The following is a 19,555-nucleotide window of genomic DNA, read 5'->3' as shown; positions in this document are numbered from 1 at the left end:
AAACACAAAGTCGATTGTAATTGGTTATCCTATTACAATCTAATACATTTACCCTATGAGTGTTTACCTATAGATTATTTTCGATTGATAGCATGAAAATTATAGGTTTATACATGTGTAGTAAGAGAGTATATATACATGCGCGTTTGTTACTTACGATTTATTTGATTACGAGACTTCACTTTTAATTGTTATCTCGAATACACGACAAATTTTATATACAATCGAATTTATTTCATTGATTTAAATTATAAATAAAAATTTTACAGATCTCTGTAAATATTGTCTCTCCTTATTGGCCAATGTTTTCGATCGATTTTTCACGCCACGAGCGCCATCTGATAGCGACATTTGAAAGGTCCAAACTAACCTTTTAAATCCCAGTATTACGCAGACGAAGCAACTAATAATTAATGTTAACAAGTGATTTATATAGAATAATAAATTAGTTTCTTGTATATATATAAAGTGATCGATCATAAATATTGCCTACGTCGTCATGGAGCCCCAAGATATTTATTACAATATAGCTGAATACGTCGAAACGGTAATAAATTGTCAAATAAAATTATTATACAAGAACATAACCTCTTATATTTATATTACAGGCTTCAGGAAATAAAGTGAGTAGACAGACTGTTCTTTGTGGATCGCAAAATATAGTACTGCATGGAAAGGTAATAGTACAATCAGATGCTATAATCAGAGGGGATTTAGCAAATGTAAAGGTTGGTCGATACTGTATTATTAGCAAGAATGCTGTAATACGACCACCTTTTAAAAAATTTAGTAGGGGGTTTGTACATTCTTGCACCTCTTTCGTCAGTATTTAATAGAGATTACTGTATACTTAAAGGATTATCCTTTTTGGATAGGGTTGCCTTCTTTCCATTAACTATGGGTGATCATGTATTTGTGGGAGAAAGGGCTGTTGTCAATGCTGCACTAGTCGGTTCATATGTATACATTGGAAAAAATGCAGTAATAGTACGTATCTGCTTGATAATTGGTAAAAAGTAATTATTAATTAATATCTTTTATACCAATTATTTATATTAAATAGGGGAGACGGTCGATATTAAAGGATTGTTGTTACATTGAGGATGGTGCAGTAGTACCACCAGAAACAATAGTTCCATCTTTTACTAGATTTTCTGGAAGTCCTGCTGTATGTATAGAGGACTTACCCGAATGTACTCTTGATCTTATGTTAGATTTTACAAAAAATTATTATCAACACTTTTTACCCGCACGAATGTAATATATAAAAATGTATATATGTTAATTTTGTATTTATATTATTTTATATTTCTTTTTTATAATATAATTATTTATATTGCTATAGAGTTAAAGCATTAATTACCAAATAATAATGAATTCAAAGGAAAATATAGGCAATAATTTCTCAACTAAGGTGTAAGAATTTGACTACCATTGTCAATTGCCTCCATATCTTCTCTAATATCTTTCATTTTTGATTTTTGCCTGTAAATAATTAAATTTAAATAATAAAATTTAAATTATTTACTAATTTAAATTTAAAATACAAATCATAATATAGATAAGTATTACATTCTATGCCACAGAAGTTCCATGGCTAGTACAAAAAAAGTAATAATTATGCCATATCCCATTATCACCAATGCAAAGTGGCTTTCAGTAAATCCTATGCTTATGAAACTCATGTGACCATCACATTTGGGCTTTCTTGTATATAAACGTCTCTCTTCTCGATATTTTAAACCAGTTTCTTGTATTATTAAAGCACTGAAAAAAGTCATATTTTAATATGTAAATATTACATCATATGAATCAGTACATCATGCAAAAATAAAATTTATACCTATTTTTTAAAATTTCCAAATATGGAGATTGTGTTTGAATGATAAAGAGTGGATAAAGTACATTTAAAAAATTGATAGCAGTTAAGCCACATTTTTCATCCTCTTGAAAAGTTTCTTGTATTATTTTATAAACAGTACCAACTTCACCATGAAAAGCAAAGAGCTCATCTCTCATTTTTTGAACACCTTGTTCAATAGACATCCAAGAAGATTTTTTACCCTTTGGTTCAATTTTTTCATCTATGAGAGTCCTTCTTATTGGATCCTTAAAAGACTATTATAGAAAAAAATAAATATTTTCTAATAAGTTCATCTTGTTATATATAAAATTTGTCTTATAAAATTTGCAGAGATTTAAAATACTCACATTAAAATAGTATCGATTATATACAGCATCTTGTACACCTAGTTTTAATGGACTATTATAAAGATCAGAAACCGTTTGAATAGAATTTGTCGTTGATTGAAGCAAAGCAACAATATTTGCTGTATAAGAAGTGTATAGACTCAATGCAGCTATCAATAACATTAATGTGACAATACGTGAAGGAATTTGATACGGTTCATAAGAATATCCTATAACAATTAAATTGTAGAAACTAATAAAATAATTCATTTTAATTTATTAAGGGCAAACACCTTGTTGAAAAAATGCTCCAAGAATAACTAATATATCATCGCCAATAGTTGGCTTGCCAGGATTCATCTGTTTCCAATATATCGCAGACTTTGCTGATGCTCCGCAATTATATTCCCATTTCATAGATATAAAGAGTAAAGTAATAATGAGAAGAATGAGGACACCAATAGCTATCCAAACCGAACGATGAAAAGGCAAGACAAATATGTTGCTTACTGTCGAAAGCAATGGTTGTCGAAATATAAAACGTGACCTACAAAAAAAAAAAAAAAAAAAAAAAAACGAAAACAAAAATGAAAAATATATAACGTTATAGTAGATTAAAAAATTCGAGAAAAGAAAAAAAAATGTATGAAATTAATTTACATAATGAATGTTTCTTTTTATACGCGAGTGTATGATTATTGCATATCATCGGGCGTTAGTAAGATTGATCATCCCTGAGTAGCATTGAAAGTTTATAAATCTTATGGTAGATTTAAAATTTTATTTGAATCTACGTAACAAATAAATGATAAAAATTTGAAATTAATAAAAAATAAATAAAATAAAATTCAATATAGGAAATTTGAATCCGATTGATCGCAAAAAAACGTATAAATATACGTGAAGATATTTTACCCAGTATGCGTATAAAGTTGTATATATTTAACTATTCCTATTCGTTCTTTTATAAAAAAAGTTCCAGTTCCTCCGAAATCAATTTCACGACGTTGCAACATGCCGGTCATACCATTCCACGATCCATTTTCATCACGATAACCCCATGTATCTGCTATATTGAACGTTACCCTGAAACAAACGATACAATTTTTAATTGAAAGTATCGGATATTTTTTTTTTTTTTTATCTTTTCACGTCGATCTTTCTCCATTAATTATATGGAATTTAACAAACAAATTAAAAACGATACTTACGTCGCATTCATTCGATTTACCAAATGAAGTACACATGAATAACCAGCCTTCGTAACTGGATCTATATGTTTATTGTGATAATCAGTTAAATGATTGATCGTGTCTGGATCTGTCATCTATCAACAAGGGAAAGAAATATATAGAGAAATAAGAAGAGAAATGTATACTCATTTAATATAGAAGCTTGTGGAAATAAAGCAATGCTTAAAAAAAAAAAAAAAAAAAAAAAAAAAAATACGAGTATGTTTAAAAGTGTTAAAAAAAAAAAAAAAAATAGAGAAGTAAAAAATGATTCATTGAAAAAATATCTTATCACTAAAACACGATTATCTGATCGTAAGTAAATTTAAAGTTAATCGAATAGGATAAGCTCTACGCGAAATAGTTTTTGATATCTCAAATAAATTGAATGTAATCTATTTGAAAGATAATTTTCGATAACGATATTGTGCAATTTCTAAAGTAAATGGAATTAGATATATTCTCTTTTTGTCTTGCTCTCTCTATTTCTCTCTCTGTCTCTCTCTCTCTCTCTCTCTCACTCACTCACCCACTCACTCACTCACTCACTCTTTTTTTCTTTTTCTTTCTCTCTCTCTCTCTCTTTCTTTCCTAAGATTCTATGAAATCTTCAATAAAGACAAATACATAAAAGAATTATTTTTAATTATCTCACTCGTTTCATATCATCACGTTGATATTAAACTACTATGAGATAAACAACTTATAGCTTATCAAAAAAAAAAAAAAAAAAAAAAAAAAAAAGAGAATAAAAAGCTTTAATATACCACAAGACAGGATTTAAGTGGAGTAAGCTGAAGATTTCTTCGTCTACGGGATGCTGGATCATAATTTTTCATAACGATCCCACGTGTAAACGACCAATTTCCACGATCCTCTAAAATGACATCTCGATAAGGACTGGGACGATATATTGATAATAATTCTAGAAAATTCTTTTTAATCCTTCGTGCTATAATAACGTCGCTGTCCGGATAAATAGTAAAATTACGAAAAGTTTTCATTATAAATTGTAGATCCTTCGTATCTAATATTGTCCTTGAATCTTTCAAAAATAACCATTTTGTCGGAGCAACGAACATTCTTTTAGAATTTGCCTGAATTGAAAATAATCTATAAACATTTAATCACAAATTAAAATAACAATGCATTTTATCTCTTATACGTTTTACCTCGTTTAAGATGTCATTTGCACGGTCACAATCGAGATCGATAACATACAAATTTCTGTGTTCTAAATTATCATAAATTTTAGGATCGAGCCGATCGAATTCATTTCGAATATCATGTGACAGATGTCTTTTCGACATTTCCTTTGATAACCCGATTATATCGTCTAATTGTGTTTATTCAGTAATACAGTTAATCCATTAAGATAAAAAAAATTTTTGATGATTATGACATTAGCGATATAATTGTAATATTATATAATAATAATAATAATAATAAGAAGAAGAAGAAGAATAATAACAATACAATTATTACCTTTAGAAAAGCATAAACGTGCAGATATTCTTGACGGTGGAAAAAGATGAAAAGTGGCGTCTACGATGAATTTCGAAAGAATATCATTCGTTTTCCATGAAAATTCGGAAGATCCCTCGATGGCATAAGAATTAGATAAAAGAATTACAAGGAGGAGTAACAATAACATTGTGTTGTCCTTCGAATACGTAAACTTTCCTTTGATAAATCGTAAAATATCGTTATAATCTATAGTATAAAGTCATAAACATCGAGGGCACAGCGTTTACGTATGTATAATACATCTGATTAACGTGGAACGGAATAATAAAACGACAAAAGAGACTTTTCTATGCTAAGTTCACAAAAAAAAAAAAGAAAAAAAACGGTTTAAAGTTAGTCGAGAATTTAGAAAGAATAGAGTTACATCATAGTGGTACAAACCTTCGATATTTCAATTTTCTTTGTTTTCTGGTTTTTTTTTTTTTTTTTTTTTTTTTTTTTTTTTTTTTTTTGTTTTTCTTTTTTTTTCTTCTTTTTTATTCTTTCTTTCTTTCCTTTTTCTCTCTTTACAAAATACAGTTTCATTATATACTATGCCGTAATATTCCAGATTTAGCAAATTATATTCTCAAACAGATAATTTCGTTCTAATGACTCGGATAGACGTATCATTTGGACGTTTACTGTTAGAAAAGTATCGCAGCTGTGTTTGTTCACACGAGAGAAATTATTTTTTTATTAGCCGAACTATATAACGCTTATAACTCTAGGAGAATTAATAGATCGAGGATATGTAATTTTTGTAACGATGAAAATTCTAACGTAAGAATTGTAAGAAAGATGTAATAGCAGATTAGAAAAGACAGTAAGAAAATCATTGGAGACACGAGAACGTATCGTGTACTTTCACCGTGCACGGAACTATTCTTTGTGTTGCATTTTTTTTTTTTTTCTTTCTCTTCTTTTCTTTCTTATCTTTTTTATTTTTTCTTCTTCTTCTTTTTTTTCTTCTTTCTTACTTTCTTTATGTAATAACACATTTCCCACGAAACGAATTATCTTGTTATATAGAGAAAGAGGAATAAGATAATCGACAAATTTTTTTGTTTTATCAGAGACACACACACACACACGCGCACACACACGCGCGTGCATATAAACATAAACACATATGAGGAAAAAGAAATATATACGAAAAAAAAAAAATTGTAAAAACATCGCATTTGCGATATGTCATTCTTAATTAAATTGCATTGGCGACAATGACAATCATAAAAAAAGAAGGCAATAAAATATTAACGGTTATAATTCATATCTGTAAGAAATGAGAAATGAGAAAATTAATTGAAAATATCGAAATTCAACGAATTGACGTGATGGAACGCGCGGAATTAAAATTTCCCATGATTTCTTTCGTTTCATGAAATACGCCTCTGTTACTGAACGATTAACTATAAATCCCTATTTCTTTCTTTCTTTCTTTCTTTCTTTCTTTCTTTTTTTTTTTCTCTTTTGTTTCACCTTTGTCATTTATATTATTTATCGTTTTAATAATTATTGCAGCTCGTAAAACGATTATATTCTGAGTTTTCGACACGTTGATATCACGTAAACAGGATTTTCTACTTTCGAGGAAACAAGAGGGCTACCAGAACGAAGGAGAAATCGTTTTTGCTTGTGAAATATACAATGTATATATATATATATATATCGTTATCGGCATATAATATAATCTTCGTGTTAATTATCGTGACTTGATTATCAAGACAACTTTTAATAGACGACGAGGATGACAATCGATGACGATGCATTAAACATTATTAAACATTATGCAGGTTTAAACGATATTATATTAAACGAGGATGACACGTGATATTTTTTACGATCGTTATATTTTTTATTTTTCATTTGAAAAATTTTCTTCATTTGCGGAAACGATGATAAAACATATTTATACGTCAAGGCTATGTTATGTTACATCGTCGTAAAATTAGAAAAGTAAAGCTTAGAGTTATGACCGAACATTCTCGTTCGATCGCGTGATGACTCGGTGATTGGCACGTGAGGCGAAGCTATCTAAAAATTTCTTATCATCTTATCGGCATTTGTTCAAGGGGGAAAGAACAATCAAGTCGACAAAACATAGTTACATGCGCATATCTCACAAAGGAGCTTATTACATCTTATTGTTTCCAACTTCTCTGTATTAATCTCTCTTTTGTTCTTTTATTTGTTTTTTATTCATCTTTTTTCTTTTTTTCTTTTTTTTTTTTTTTTTTTTTTTTTGTTTTTTTTTTTTGTTTTTCTTCATTCGATTAAAATCAAACGAATTCAATCCGATTCGTAAATTTTCAGATAAATTGATCGATCAATCAGAAGTTTATCACAAAGCGTTAAATATTATAATATGATTGATACTTTTCGTTGAAAGAATTTTTAAATATTTCCTTATTGAGAAAAATCGTAAAATATTTCTTATTATTTCCTCGTCAGAAATTTTCAATATTGTTCTTTACAATTAGAGTCATCTATATAAATACATTGTAAATATGTGTATACATACATAAATATTAAAATAAATTTCCAATGAAACTTCGATATTATGTAATTCAAATAATGGCGGACAGGTAACAGAAAAGGATCTGTGTTTTCCTCATTGAAGGAATTGTCGGATAGATAATTTTAAATTGATTAAATTCAAAAATCATTCCATAAATTATATACAATATTTATTTTAATTTATTTTAGTTTATTTTAGTCTGCATAAAATGAAAATATATATATGTATGCATTACAATCAAGTTGCAAAAAAATGATCATTTTCGAAAGTGGGACTTGATTCATAATACCATTTAAATATTGTTAAATTAAACAAATTAATCTTTAATATATATTATTAGATGAAAATAAATTATCTTAAATTTGTTTTTTTCGGTTTTCCGGAATAGTTATATCTGACACGATTTCATAAAAAAAAAGATAATGATCTGTTTTCGTTGCAATAATTAAATTTACATAAAGATCATATACTTCGATTAACAGGGTTAATGATTGACTAATAATTTCACACTTTCTTGCACATAAACATATTGTATATATATATATATATATATTTTTTTTTTTTTTTTTTTTTTTTTTTTTTTTTTTTTTTTTTTTTTTTTTTTTTTTAAATATACAAGAATAAAAGAGATATCGAAATACGAAATAAATAGAAAGCGCGATAATATTAAAACCTAATGGAAAGTAAAGAATCTCCGTATTAAAACATAATATTCAGTTCGTATAATATGCATTCAGAACGTATATTGCATTCCTCATAAAAAAAAAAAAAAGAAAAAGAAAGGAAAAAAAAAAAAAGAAAAAAGAAAGGAAAAAAAAAAGAAAAAAGAAAAAGTTTCCATTGTAGAAAGGTAGATGCTGATACAAGGATTAAATTACATTTACGATCGTTAAACAAAAAAATGATAAAAATTCCATCAGTTCTTGGATAGATTTCGTTTTGCAATATTTTCGATAAAACAAAACTTAATCAAAAGAAAAGAAATATATATATATATACAACTTCGATATAATATATATAAAACATCTTGATTTTACCATCACTTATTTTTTTATTCTTCTTTTTTTTATTTCTCGTGGATAATCAACAAAAAACAAAAAAAAGAAAAAAAAAGAAGACAGAGAGGGAGAGGGAGAGAGAGAGGGAGAGAGAAATAATGCTGAATGTACATAATTCGTGGTAGCAAGTAAGAACTATATAAGTAACTACGTCAGTATAGAATCGTACCGGTTTGTCGACCTACTATCTAATGAACGAGCTATGCCATCGTAGGCTTTCGAAGAGACTACCGATGACGAAAGAAATACACGTTACGAATAAAGAGAATCAAGAACGTTGGAAGAGTCATTATTTCATGTAGTTGTTCGTTCATTAAATGATACTTCGTGCTACGAATAAATAAGTAGTTGGAAAGTCATATAATTCTTCAAAGTTTAAATCCTCTTACAAATATACATATAATTTTAATTTTATATATATACATATATATATATATATATGTGTGTGTGTATATACATATGTGTATACATATGCATGTATATATCTATACACATGACTTTCCTCTTCGCACGTATCGCTTCACTCGACGAATACGTACTAATGCGATAATGCGACTTAAGTGCTCGTTAAATTTCAAAACTGTTCTCTTCCACCTTTTCTCCTTCCACGTTTGCCCCCATCCTCCTCAATGATCTTTTGTCTAACTATGATTCTTAGTAAAATCACTCGAGTCGAACATTCGTAACAATTTGCAAGAACAGTGCTACTTGAATGTAAAATAAAATAAAAAAAAAAAAAATATATATATATATATATATATACACATACAACAAAAAGAAAATGATAGAACACGTTTTTTATCGATGATAGGAGAGGAGAGGGATGGATATCACATCAATAGCACTTTTTTTTTTTTTCCCAGAATAAAATATTTTTTCTTCTCTGCGTATTGACACAGATTTCTTTCAATGAAAATATGCATTATTCATGGTTTTTCTTTTTTTTTTTTTTTTCTTCTTCTTCTTCTTTTTCTTCTTCTTCTTCTATGTTTATTAACAATGTTTGTTAATATTTTTGGTTTTTTATTTATTTAAGTATTATTATAAATTTTGTCAATCGATCAACTAATATATAAGGAAATATTAGTCGAAGGTTAGACCAGTCACCGTTTATAACGCATTTGACCTTTCCTTTCGATAATACTGAAAAAGAAAAAAAAAAAAAAAGAAGAAAAAAATAAAAAAGAAAAAAAAGGACACCGAGCAAAAGCAAGTTTCTATCTGTTTGGAGGTGGCCTCGCGAAAAATGAACAGGAGAAACGTGAAACAAATGTAATCGACTTTACTCAGCTATCTCGTGAAAGAGAGAGGAAAGAGCGAGGAGGAGGGGAGAGAGAGAGAGAGAGAGAGAGTGAGAGAGTGAGAGTGAGAAAAAGAAAGAGAGAGAGAGAGAGGCAAATAAGTAAAAAGAACATAAAATAAAGATAAAGACGAAACGTGATTGTTTCTCTCCTTTTGCCAGAGTGTGATGTCAGGATAAAAGAAATCAGAAACAGATGTAATTAATTTAATGAATAAACAAAGCGTGAACGAGTGAAAGGTCATATGATAAAATTAGCATTTCGTTTTAAGCTTCCTTTTCTGTTTTTTTTTTTTTTTTTTTTTTTTTTTTTTTTTTTTTTCTTTTTAATCTTTTATTCCTAGGATATGTAATATAGGAAAAGGAAAGAGAGAAAGAAAAACGAAGAAAGGGAAAAGGAAAAAAGGGAAGGTAGAAGAGGAGAAAAAGAAGAAAAAGGATCAATTTTTATTTAATTGTCTTCCGAGAAAGGAAGAATAATCTTTTTGATTTTTCAATGATCTTATCTATTATCTATTATCTATTATTTATTGTTATTTTTGAAATGACGTTAAATCAACGTAGGAAAAGGTTCGAAGGAATGAAAAAGTCTATATGAGCGAAAGAGTAGTAGGGGGTTACCGGCGAATGGAGAACTCGCGCTCCAATTGGCCAACGTAAACGAGGTGTTCGCGGCTAAGTGTCGAGAGTCTAAGCGTGCTTCGAACAGTGTTTGAGAACAAGTGGTACGGAAACGTAAGCAAAGTATATAGTAGATATCCTCTAACTGCACCTCTCTCGTCGTGGGAGTTCAGATCGATTCGCGATTTATCCGCGCAATTAAAAATATACCACGTCTTAACGTGATCGAGAGAGAGAGAGAGAGATAGAGAGTGAGAGAGAGAAAGAGATAGAGAGGAAGAGAGAGAGAGAAAAGAGAAGCAAGAAAAAGATATTCTATTCTTTTCTTTTTTTATTTCTTTTTATTTCCTTTTTCTTTTTTTTTTCTTTTTTTTTCTTTTTCTTTTTTTTTTTTTTTTTCATTTCTCTCCTTTCGTTCTCTCTTCCTTTCGATCGTCGCGATTCGGCGGTCTAATCAATTTGAAAAAAATGGTGGAGAATGGTATCGATTGTAAGAAGGCGGAAACGAAGAAGAAGCCGGAAATCTTCGAAACGGAAGCGGCCGTGCCGAAAGGTAAAAAAAAAAAAAAAAAAAAAAAAAAAAAGAAAAAGAAAAACCAAAAAAAGAAAAAAAGAAAAAGAAAAATTAGACTTCTTTTCATTTCATTTCATTTCATTTCATTTCATTTCATTTCATTTATTTCAGTTCAAATTGATACTTTCGAGTAAATCGATTGAATCAATCGATTCAATCGAGTTTACGAGCGTGATATTTCAAAACGAAACATGTTCCCTTTTAATCTATAAACATTAAAAGTAACTTATCTCTCATAAACAAATCCATCATGTTTATATTTAATCTTATTATTTATTCTTTCAATGATCATTTATTATCAACGTGTGATTTAATGATCATTATTCCATACATCTCGAGAGAAAATTTGGATGGATAAAATATAAATTGTTGAGTTGAAAAAAGGTGAAAAAAAAAAAAAAATGAAGAAATCTTTCGTATTATCGATCGATACATCGATCTCTTTATAGATATCGTATTATATTTACAGTATTATCGCAATGTTTCATCATTTTTCTTTTCATACTACTTGCAATTAGATCAATTTACATTCCGAGGATGATTTATCGATACGACATATACGCTTAGATATCATCAGGATCTTGGAGAAGATAGATGCGAAAACGATTAACGGAGGAAATTTATGATATAATGAATAATTCCACTTATTGCCAATGAATAAAGTTTATGTAATAATTATCCTTTTAAACTATTCACAACTCGTACAATTTATTCATTTGGAAACGCTCATTTATCTTCCGATACGGTTATGCAAACAATTTTTCTATTTCTGTTTCTGTTTTTCTATCTTTATTTTGTTTTCTCTCTTTCTCTCTTTCTCTTCCCTCTTTCCCTCCCTCTCTCTCTTTCTCTCTCTCTCTGTTTCTCTCTTTCTCTCTCTCTTTCTCTCTCTCTTTGACCTTGTTCGTGCCTAATGCAAATACATACAGTATATGCGTAATTAAGTCAACCATTAGACGATATTAGATGAAATATATTTATTCTTTTTCATAACTCTTTATTATAGCTCTTTTATATCATTATTATCGAATATGACCAAAGCATTAAAAAGGACATTTTTCTAATCTCCATTATAAGTCTTTCGTAGTCGCGTTATTTTCCATTGTTTTTTTGTTTTCTCTTTTTTCCTTCTGTTTTTTTTTTCTTTTTCTATTTTTTTTTCTCTCTCTCTCTCTTTTTTTTCTTCTTTCTTTTTTTCTTCCACGAGACCACAAAAATACAACATATACGCATATCATGATTAAAGCAGAAATAGGTGTGTCTATTAGATGAAATGTACGAAGATAATCGATCGCTTTGCGAATGCATTCATCGATAAATCATATGCCTTTAATTTACGATCGTCTTCGTATAAAATAGTAGAGAAATAGAAGAAAGGTATCGATTGAAAGAAAGTGTTTATAACTTTTATGGAAAAAAAAAAAGAAAAAAAAAAAAAAAAAACATTGATGGATATGCATGAATCGATGCTTATCTGAAATCTCGATATCTCTGAATCGAATGATCTGTCATTGGATTATAATCGATAGAAAAGTGATATAAATGAATTATTTTAAACGCATAAATATTTCCGTTAATTAGCAAAACTTGTTCGAATACTTTAGAATATACTTTAAAAGAAAATCTTTCGAATGAATGAATCGCAGTAATGTTTCTTTTTTTTTTTTTTTTTTTTTTTTTTTCCTTCTGACAACACAAATCAAGTTTTTATTAGTAGTATAAATCTAATGGAAAAAGATGTTAATTTGAAATGAAGAGAGAACGTAACTTCCGTGTTGACTTGATATTAGAAATTTGTTGTCATCGATGAGAATAACGTAATTCGAAGGTTATAATACAGTTTGTTAGAGAGAAAGTTACAACGTGGAGAAAAGAGAGAGAGAGAGAAAGAGAAAGAGAGAAAGAGAGAGAGAGAGAGAGTATATTCGAATCATTTTCAAGATTCTTGTCACGTTCGCATAATGAATCATTCGGTGGCTACTCTTGCGCATAAGATAAAGAAACATGTCCTCTTCCTTCTTTTACGATATCATGAATAGAATTTTACAATTATGTATATATGTATATCAAAGACAGAGAAACCGTATTATTGTAACAGATGTTCTTTAATAATTTATATAACTTCACGTGTCCCGAGGTCATAGGAATTATTTTATTGCGCATAAATTCAAGGTTTAGAATTAAATAAAAATTCTAAACAACGATTAAAAGTGTCACATGACAACATTATTGTAATTATTATCCTTGTGTTTAATATTTCAATGTTTTCTCTTAAGCTTTCTCGAATTTCACATTAGTTATGTCATATGTTATTAGAAAAATAAAATAATAAAAAGTAATACGATATATTGATAAATTCGTATTATACATTTATAGAATTTTTAATTGGAAAAAAAATTTTGACACGTATCATCGGTATATCAAGTTTAAACAGCGATTTGAACGAGTGAGAGAAAAAAAATTATCCAATGATTGTTCAAAGTAAACATATTATACTCGATAAAAGCCACGCGTTCGTGTCTCTGATCTACATTGTAACGTGTCAATGAACGCTCTTTGAACTTCTTTACCGATTAAATTCATTTTTCTTCGTTATCGATCTTTCTCCAAAATCTTTCTTTTTTTTACCTTAACAACGTCCGATCGATATTTTTTTTATATATTTCCTACTTTATCGACACAGATTCTCGTTTTACTTGAAGAAATAAGGTTTATTTATCGAGAAAAAAAATTATATTTCATCTAATAACAAATTAATAAAAAAAATATTGAGATACATATAAACTGGATATATATATATATATATATATATATACATATATATGTATATAGTGTAAAAAAGAAAATTAAAATGAAATAAACAAACGTCCTTCGTCAACGAGTGTTAGTAACTCTATAAAAGACAATTGGCGTAGGCTTTCCTTGTAACAAGGACGTTATTTTCCACTTTACCAAATGAATAATGAGATTGAGGGCTTGTACGTTTCCTGTTGTCTCCACTACAAAGTTATATCATGTGAGTTAGAATGATTAATAATAGTGTAAAAATCTAAATGACCGGATTTCATTTCCGACACATTACGTTTCTAGTGGTTGGACCACAAAATCACTTACATCCTTCCTCTTTTTTTTTTCTTCTTCTATCTTTCAAATTTTTCCATAATTCATTTATTTTCAAATCTACGATATCACACAATAAGGATCAAATAATATATTGATGTAAATTATTATTTGTTGCAAGATAAAAAAATTTTATAACAAAAAGAATCAAGGTTCTTTCTATAGCAATTATTTTTCATTAATTTTGCATAATTTTTATTATATTATTATTGCGTATTCAATTAATATTATTTATCGGTATTTCGATTATTTACCATCGAGCGTCGGTAATATAGAATACTAACGTACCGATGTAAGAAATAATAAACTTTACCGACGTGATAGATAGTAAACTTTGCCGGTATAAAAGATAGTAGACTTTACCGACTTCTAAAAATAGAAAAGACACAAATAAGTATAAGAAAAAAAAAATAGAAAGAAAACAGATAGGAAAATATACTGCGAAAGTTCTATTTTTGTAATCAATTGTTGTTTTCGACTTTTCAAATGAGACATATTATAAAAATAATATTTTGAAAATATTTTCGCGACGATATACAAGATATTTAAATGACGCAACTGTACAATGTTCATTAATAACTAATATACGATATCTTTAATAATTTATGCTTACGCAATTTAAAATATATAGTATCGTCATCGCGAAAGTAACAGAATATTGCATAACTATCAGGCAAATATGTTCCAGTACACGATTACTAACCAAAGATTATTGAGCAAAAATCTTTGGCACGTTTTTCAGTTTTCAACTATTAATAAATAACGTCGTATAATATAACGATGTATCTTCTTCAACTAATATAATATTCAAAGAAATAATTATACATTCTAGTATATACATGTACAATCGTAAGATGAATAATCGACAAACTTTCGGTGCAACGTTCGTGAAAATTCGGAAAACTACAAAATAGCTGAATCATTTATTTTCGATACATAAATATACACATGGACACATACATACGAGTATGCATCTAATTTTAGGTGGATGACGATAAAGCCTGTACAAAGTATATTCATAAAAGTTAAAGATGACGTTGATATAAATGATCATAGAAACGATATAGTCAGATAACGAATCTTTCAATTATATTAAAGAAACTAATGTCTTTCTTTCAGATATCGATTGATTTTCATATCGATAACAGTGCTCGATCTTTTTATTGATATTATTCTGTAATCATATTGAACGTTCACAATAATTGTTAAAGATAATAACAATAAATTAAAACATGACTATCTGGTATAATATCGAACGAAAATTTTGTTTCTTTTTTTTTTTTTTTTTTTTTTTTTTTTTTTTTTTTTTTTTTTTTTTTTTTGCATCATATTACGACAAGTGCAATGACAATAATAAAGTTACGTAACTTGATATAATGTTTCTGACGTTAAGAAATTTATTGATTCATCAATCATGTTCTATAAAGTATTTGACTGATGTATTCGAAAATTTATTAAAAAAGGAAAGAAAAAAAGAAGGAAGAAAAAAAGAAAAAAGTAATGTATAATTATTACATTCGTTAGATGATTAATAAATGGTGTTTCATTGCAAACTAAGTCGGACGCTTTACATTTTCCACTTGATAAGAGAACAAAATAAAAGATTCCATGAGTACGTTAGAGTAGTATATAACACTTTATAACGTCGTCATTTTTTTTATGTGCTTCAGAGCGAATCTTGAAGCCTTTTCATCTTATTACACATCTACATACGTGTACTTCATTGTGCATTATGACGAACGTATCGTGTAATCATACTGATAATTTATAACTTCCTTTCACGTAAGAACGTGAACACAATATGAGGACGATCGATGTTCATTTTGCAAATGTTACAAAACTGATTAAATTCTTCGTACGTAAGTCGTACGTAAGTACGACTCTGATAAGTCTTTACTTTTTTCTTCATTATTTTTTTCTTGTTTTTTTTTTCTTTTTTTTTTTGGGAGGTTTTTTTTTTTTTTTTTTTTTTTTTTAACAAGTACGTTAAAAAAGATTCGAAGCTACGATTTGATTTCGCACCTAACAAAAATGTATAAACGTCTTGCATCGTTGTAAAGACAAAACGCGATAATTAACCTTACTTTTTTCAAGGTTAACTATGACGACTCTCCAAACGCAATTATTGCGTCATTCGTGAAATAACGATGGTACACCAAGTATAATATTTATTGTGCCATTGAGATCAGCGTGTATTCAATTATACGATTACAAAAGTAAGATACATTCTGAGACACTTGGTATATTAGTATAATAACTACGAATACCATGACAAAAGTTAATATTGATGATATATCACATTCCTTGTAACAAAAGAAGAAAGTTATTAAGCATGAATTTAATCGAGATGTGTTGCCTGATTAATATTATTCTTTATATAAAATGATAAATGATGAATGTTAAAATTGCGAATGGTTCGTTCAACGTACGTGTAAGAAAAAAAAAAGAAAAAAAAAAAAAAGATCAGTTACATATTCGATTATTATTATTCATGTTTTTAATGAACTGTTGAAAAAAAAAAAAAAAAAAAAAAAAAAAAAAAAGAACGAAAAATCTGAAAGTATTCTGTTACGTAAATAAAAAAAAAAAAATTGTTTTTCCCTCTTACGAATCATTGGTTATTAATTAAACAAACAGATATGAGACATAACAAAAAATTTAATATTATTATTATTATTATTATTATTATTATTATTATTATTATTATTATTATTATTTCGTAATAATGGACATATTTTGGCGCGCGATGTAGCAATTGGTTGGGAATCTTGGCGCGAGAAAGATGGCGCCAAGTTCGTGAGTGCTCTTTATTGGTCAGGCTAGTTGCGCTTGCGCATGCGCGTTATTAGTTGATTGCCGTCGTCAATCGTCGACGACAAGTCGCGGAAAGAACCGAGGATAGGTCTAAGAGAGAGAGAGAGGTGTAGAAGGGAGAAGAGAGAAAAAGGAGGATGATCATTATTGTCGTCGTTGTCGTTTTCATTCTCGTCGTTCTTGCGATCTTTGTCGATACGTTATCATCGTCTTGTACGGGTTTACCACGAGGTTGGCGCGCTCGCGCGCTCCTTTACGATCTCATTCGTCGTTCTCGTCGTGATCATCGTTGGTTGTGTCGTTCAATGTCGCATTAACCATAGACGTGATTACCGGCTACTCGTCTCTATCGAACGAAACTTCGTTTTATTCCTTTTTTTTTTTTTATTAAAATATAACATTACGCGTTATTAACGTTTCAATTCGTAATTATATAAAAAGTGTGTATATCATTTTAAAAAAGGGGAAGAGAAAAAAGAAAAGAAAAAAAGGAAAGAGATAAAGATCTCTATCCCTATTTTTTTCTTTTTTTTTTTTTGTTTCTTTATCTTCCCCTTCTATTGATATCTTTGCCGTCGTCGTCGTCGTCGTCGTCGTCGTCGTCACCGCTGTCGCCGCCGCCGTCGTCGTCGTCGTTCGACGTACAAATTTTCTTACATCTACTTTTGCGAACGTGCCATGAGTGGTGGTAGAGCCAATGGCAGTGAGAGCAGGGGACGAAGGAATGGCCACGTGCTGGTGTGGGAACAACCGGGTTTGGAAGAGAACGACAAGCCGGTGCGAAAACGAAGAGGTACGATTTTTCGTTTTCTGCGTTGTCAATTTCCCTTGTTGTTAGCATGAAACATATACGAATATTCTTTCTCTTTCTTTCTATCTTTCTGTCTTTCTTCCTCTCTCTCTCTCTCTCTCTCTCTCTCTCTCTCTCTCTCTCTCTCTCTCTCTCTCTGTCTTTCTCAGTCTTTCTCATTTCCTTTTCCAGTATAGCTCTATCTCTATCTTTCTTCTCTCTCTCTCTCTTTCTCTCTCTCTCTCTCTCTCTCTCTCTCTCTCTCTCTCTCTCTTTTTAACTTATCACGAGTAGTCTTGTCCCATCTTTTTCCCACCAACGCCATCGAAACAGCCTGGCCGATCGCCCGAGATATTTCGCTTCGAGAATAGCATGTCGAGAATTCGCTTACGTCCGAGGAGTGTTCAGAAGAAACACGCTTCTCGCACCGGTTAAGAGGGAAAAAAAGAAAGAGAAAGAGAGTGAGAAGGAAAGGAAAGGAGTGATAGCGATAGAAGGGGAGGGAGGAAAAAAAAGCACTAGCACGAGACACGCACGTGCACTACACTCCGCGTGTCTACCACTAATTTTATTTGCCCTCTTGTTAATAAATTATATTTTTCAGAGTCATGAACGTACTCATCGAACATTGAAATTATCAATGAGAGAGAGAGAGAGACAGAGAGAGAGAGAGAGAGAGAGAGAGAGAGAAAGATTATTACGATATTTCCTAGAATTTAATCGCGTCGGTTTGATTTAATTTTTGACGTATTAAGATGATCCGTACATACGCATATCTATTTTTCAATAATTTTTATTTTCCTCATTTTAATTTTGATGACTTTAGCAATCTGTGTTGTACTCGTACTTTTGGCACGAGATATGTTGGTTTATTAGAAGAGATTTTCTGGAAAATCGACGACAGACGTAAACGAATCGTGTGCAGATAGAAATAAAACGTCAATGGGTTATATTTAATGATTTGAAAAAAGAAAGGGAAAAGAAAAAACAAATACGTTCATTTTCTTTGTTTACCAAAGCCATTGGTTTTTCTTCGATATTCAATTTTCAATTAGTTTCAATTAAAACGTCATATATATATATATATATACACATGCGTACTCATATATTAAAGTAAATTAAATTGTATTAAAAATTATATTAAATTAATTTTATGTAATATAAAATTAATAATATTTAATATAATTTAATATTAATTATATTAAAAATTATATTAAATATTATATTAATTTAAATTATATTAAAGTATATTAATGTCTATTCCAAGTTATAAATGAAAGAGGAGAAAGATATTACATTTATAACGACATATAATCGACGTTATCTCGATAATCGTCGGATTAGTTCGGAATTCAGATTATTCTCCTTTTCTACGAGGAAAGAATTTTTTTATTTTGTCAAAATTCTAATTAAGCAAGAGAACACATGTTTCATATTTATGTAAATCTTTGCGACTCAAATGTCATATATTTTTATACAAACTTAAAACAATTTATAAGAATCGATTGTAAAAAAAAAACTAAACGAATGGAGTATACTAAGAAGGAGTACTCAATTATAATATCTTTCATTTTTATTTCTTATGCGTTTCGATAAACAGAGAGAGAAAAAAGAAAACAGAGTGGGAGAGAAGTGAGAAAGGTTATGTAATAAGTAGGAAAATTTAATCGGTAGATAAAGTCTCGAAAGTGTTCGAGACTACGTGAGTCATATTGGAATCTTTTAGTTTTGACAGTGGAAAAAAGTCGAATCAAAAAATATAATAAAACATAAGAATATATTTCCTCTTTTATGGGGGGACAAAAAAAATCTAATCTAGTTAGATTAAA

The 19,555-nt window shown here is 29.1% G+C and overlaps 3 protein-coding genes across 6 annotated transcripts in view; 2 read left to right on the top strand and 1 right to left on the bottom strand.

The window, feature by feature from the left end:
• Positions 1 to 146: 146 nt before the first annotated feature.
• On the bottom strand, positions 147 to 5,378 carry LOC124953963 (glutamate receptor ionotropic, delta-1-like). Of its 2 annotated transcripts, XM_047506091.1 has the most exons (11): positions 5,331 to 5,378; positions 4,908 to 5,241; positions 4,595 to 4,758; positions 4,190 to 4,519; positions 3,402 to 3,517; positions 3,106 to 3,276; positions 2,484 to 2,737; positions 2,212 to 2,420; positions 1,844 to 2,118; positions 1,573 to 1,767; positions 147 to 1,485 (listed from the first exon to the last, which is right to left on the bottom strand). In XM_047506091.1, exons 2-11 carry the CDS (start codon positions 5,074 to 5,076, stop codon positions 1,410 to 1,412), a joined length of 1,959 nt encoding a protein of 652 aa, XP_047362047.1. In that variant the 5' UTR covers positions 5,077 to 5,241; positions 5,331 to 5,378; the 3' UTR covers positions 147 to 1,409. The 2 variants fall into 2 exon arrangements, with proteins under 2 accessions (XP_047362047.1, XP_047362048.1); XM_047506092.1 differs by lacking the exon at positions 4,595 to 4,758 and having other exon boundaries at positions 4,190 to 4,299.
• LOC124953967 (dynactin subunit 5) lies at positions 405 to 4,188 on the top strand. Its single transcript, XM_047506100.1, has 4 exons — positions 405 to 547; positions 609 to 796; positions 876 to 987; positions 1,064 to 4,188. The coding sequence occupies exons 1-4, from the start codon at positions 500 to 502 to the stop codon at positions 1,259 to 1,261; spliced, it is 546 nt and encodes a 181-aa protein (XP_047362056.1). The 5' UTR covers positions 405 to 499; the 3' UTR covers positions 1,262 to 4,188.
• The window catches only part of LOC124953965 (putative inorganic phosphate cotransporter), a 27,081-nt gene continuing 7,964 nt past the window's right edge, over positions 439 to 19,555 (top strand). Inside the window, exons 1-2 of one of the 3 annotated variants that reach the window (XM_047506098.1) lie at positions 439 to 547; positions 609 to 623. Coding sequence is in view for 2 of the 3 variants with exons in the window: in XM_047506096.1 (XP_047362052.1) it covers positions 17,615 to 17,729 (115 nt within the window). In the remaining variant the exon portion in view is untranslated. Of the gene's footprint in view, positions 548 to 608; positions 624 to 10,792; positions 10,982 to 17,448; positions 17,730 to 19,555 lie in introns of those variants that run through there. The other 2 variants (XM_047506097.1, XM_047506096.1) reach the window with 2 other exon arrangements.

This window comes from Vespa velutina, chromosome 13 (genome assembly GCF_912470025.1).
Source record: "Vespa velutina chromosome 13, iVesVel2.1, whole genome shotgun sequence".
NCBI classification, from domain to species: domain Eukaryota; kingdom Metazoa; phylum Arthropoda; class Insecta; order Hymenoptera; family Vespidae; genus Vespa; species Vespa velutina.
Note: the sequence above shows the minus strand (reverse complement) of the source record. Positions and strands in the feature narration are given on the sequence as shown.

Coding starts and splice junctions, on each gene's coding strand:
- LOC124953963 (XM_047506091.1), bottom strand. CDS start 5,076: ATGTTATTGTTACTCCTCCTTGTAATTCTTTTATCTAATTCTTATGCC. Junction 2,119..2,211: donor ATAATCGATACTATTTTAAT/GTGAGTATTTTA, acceptor TTTCTATAATAG/TCTTTTAAGGATCCAATAAG. Junction 1,768..1,843: donor TTGGAAATTTTAAAAAATAG/GTATAAATTTTA, acceptor GACTTTTTTCAG/TGCTTTAATAATACAAGAAA.
- LOC124953967 (XM_047506100.1), top strand. CDS start 500: ATGGAGCCCCAAGATATTTATTACAATATAGCTGAATACGTCGAAACG. Junction 548..608: donor TAGCTGAATACGTCGAAACG/GTAATAAATTGT, acceptor TTTATATTACAG/GCTTCAGGAAATAAAGTGAG. Junction 797..875: donor TTTAAAAAATTTAGTAGGGG/GTTTGTACATTC, acceptor CTTTTTGGATAG/GGTTGCCTTCTTTCCATTAA.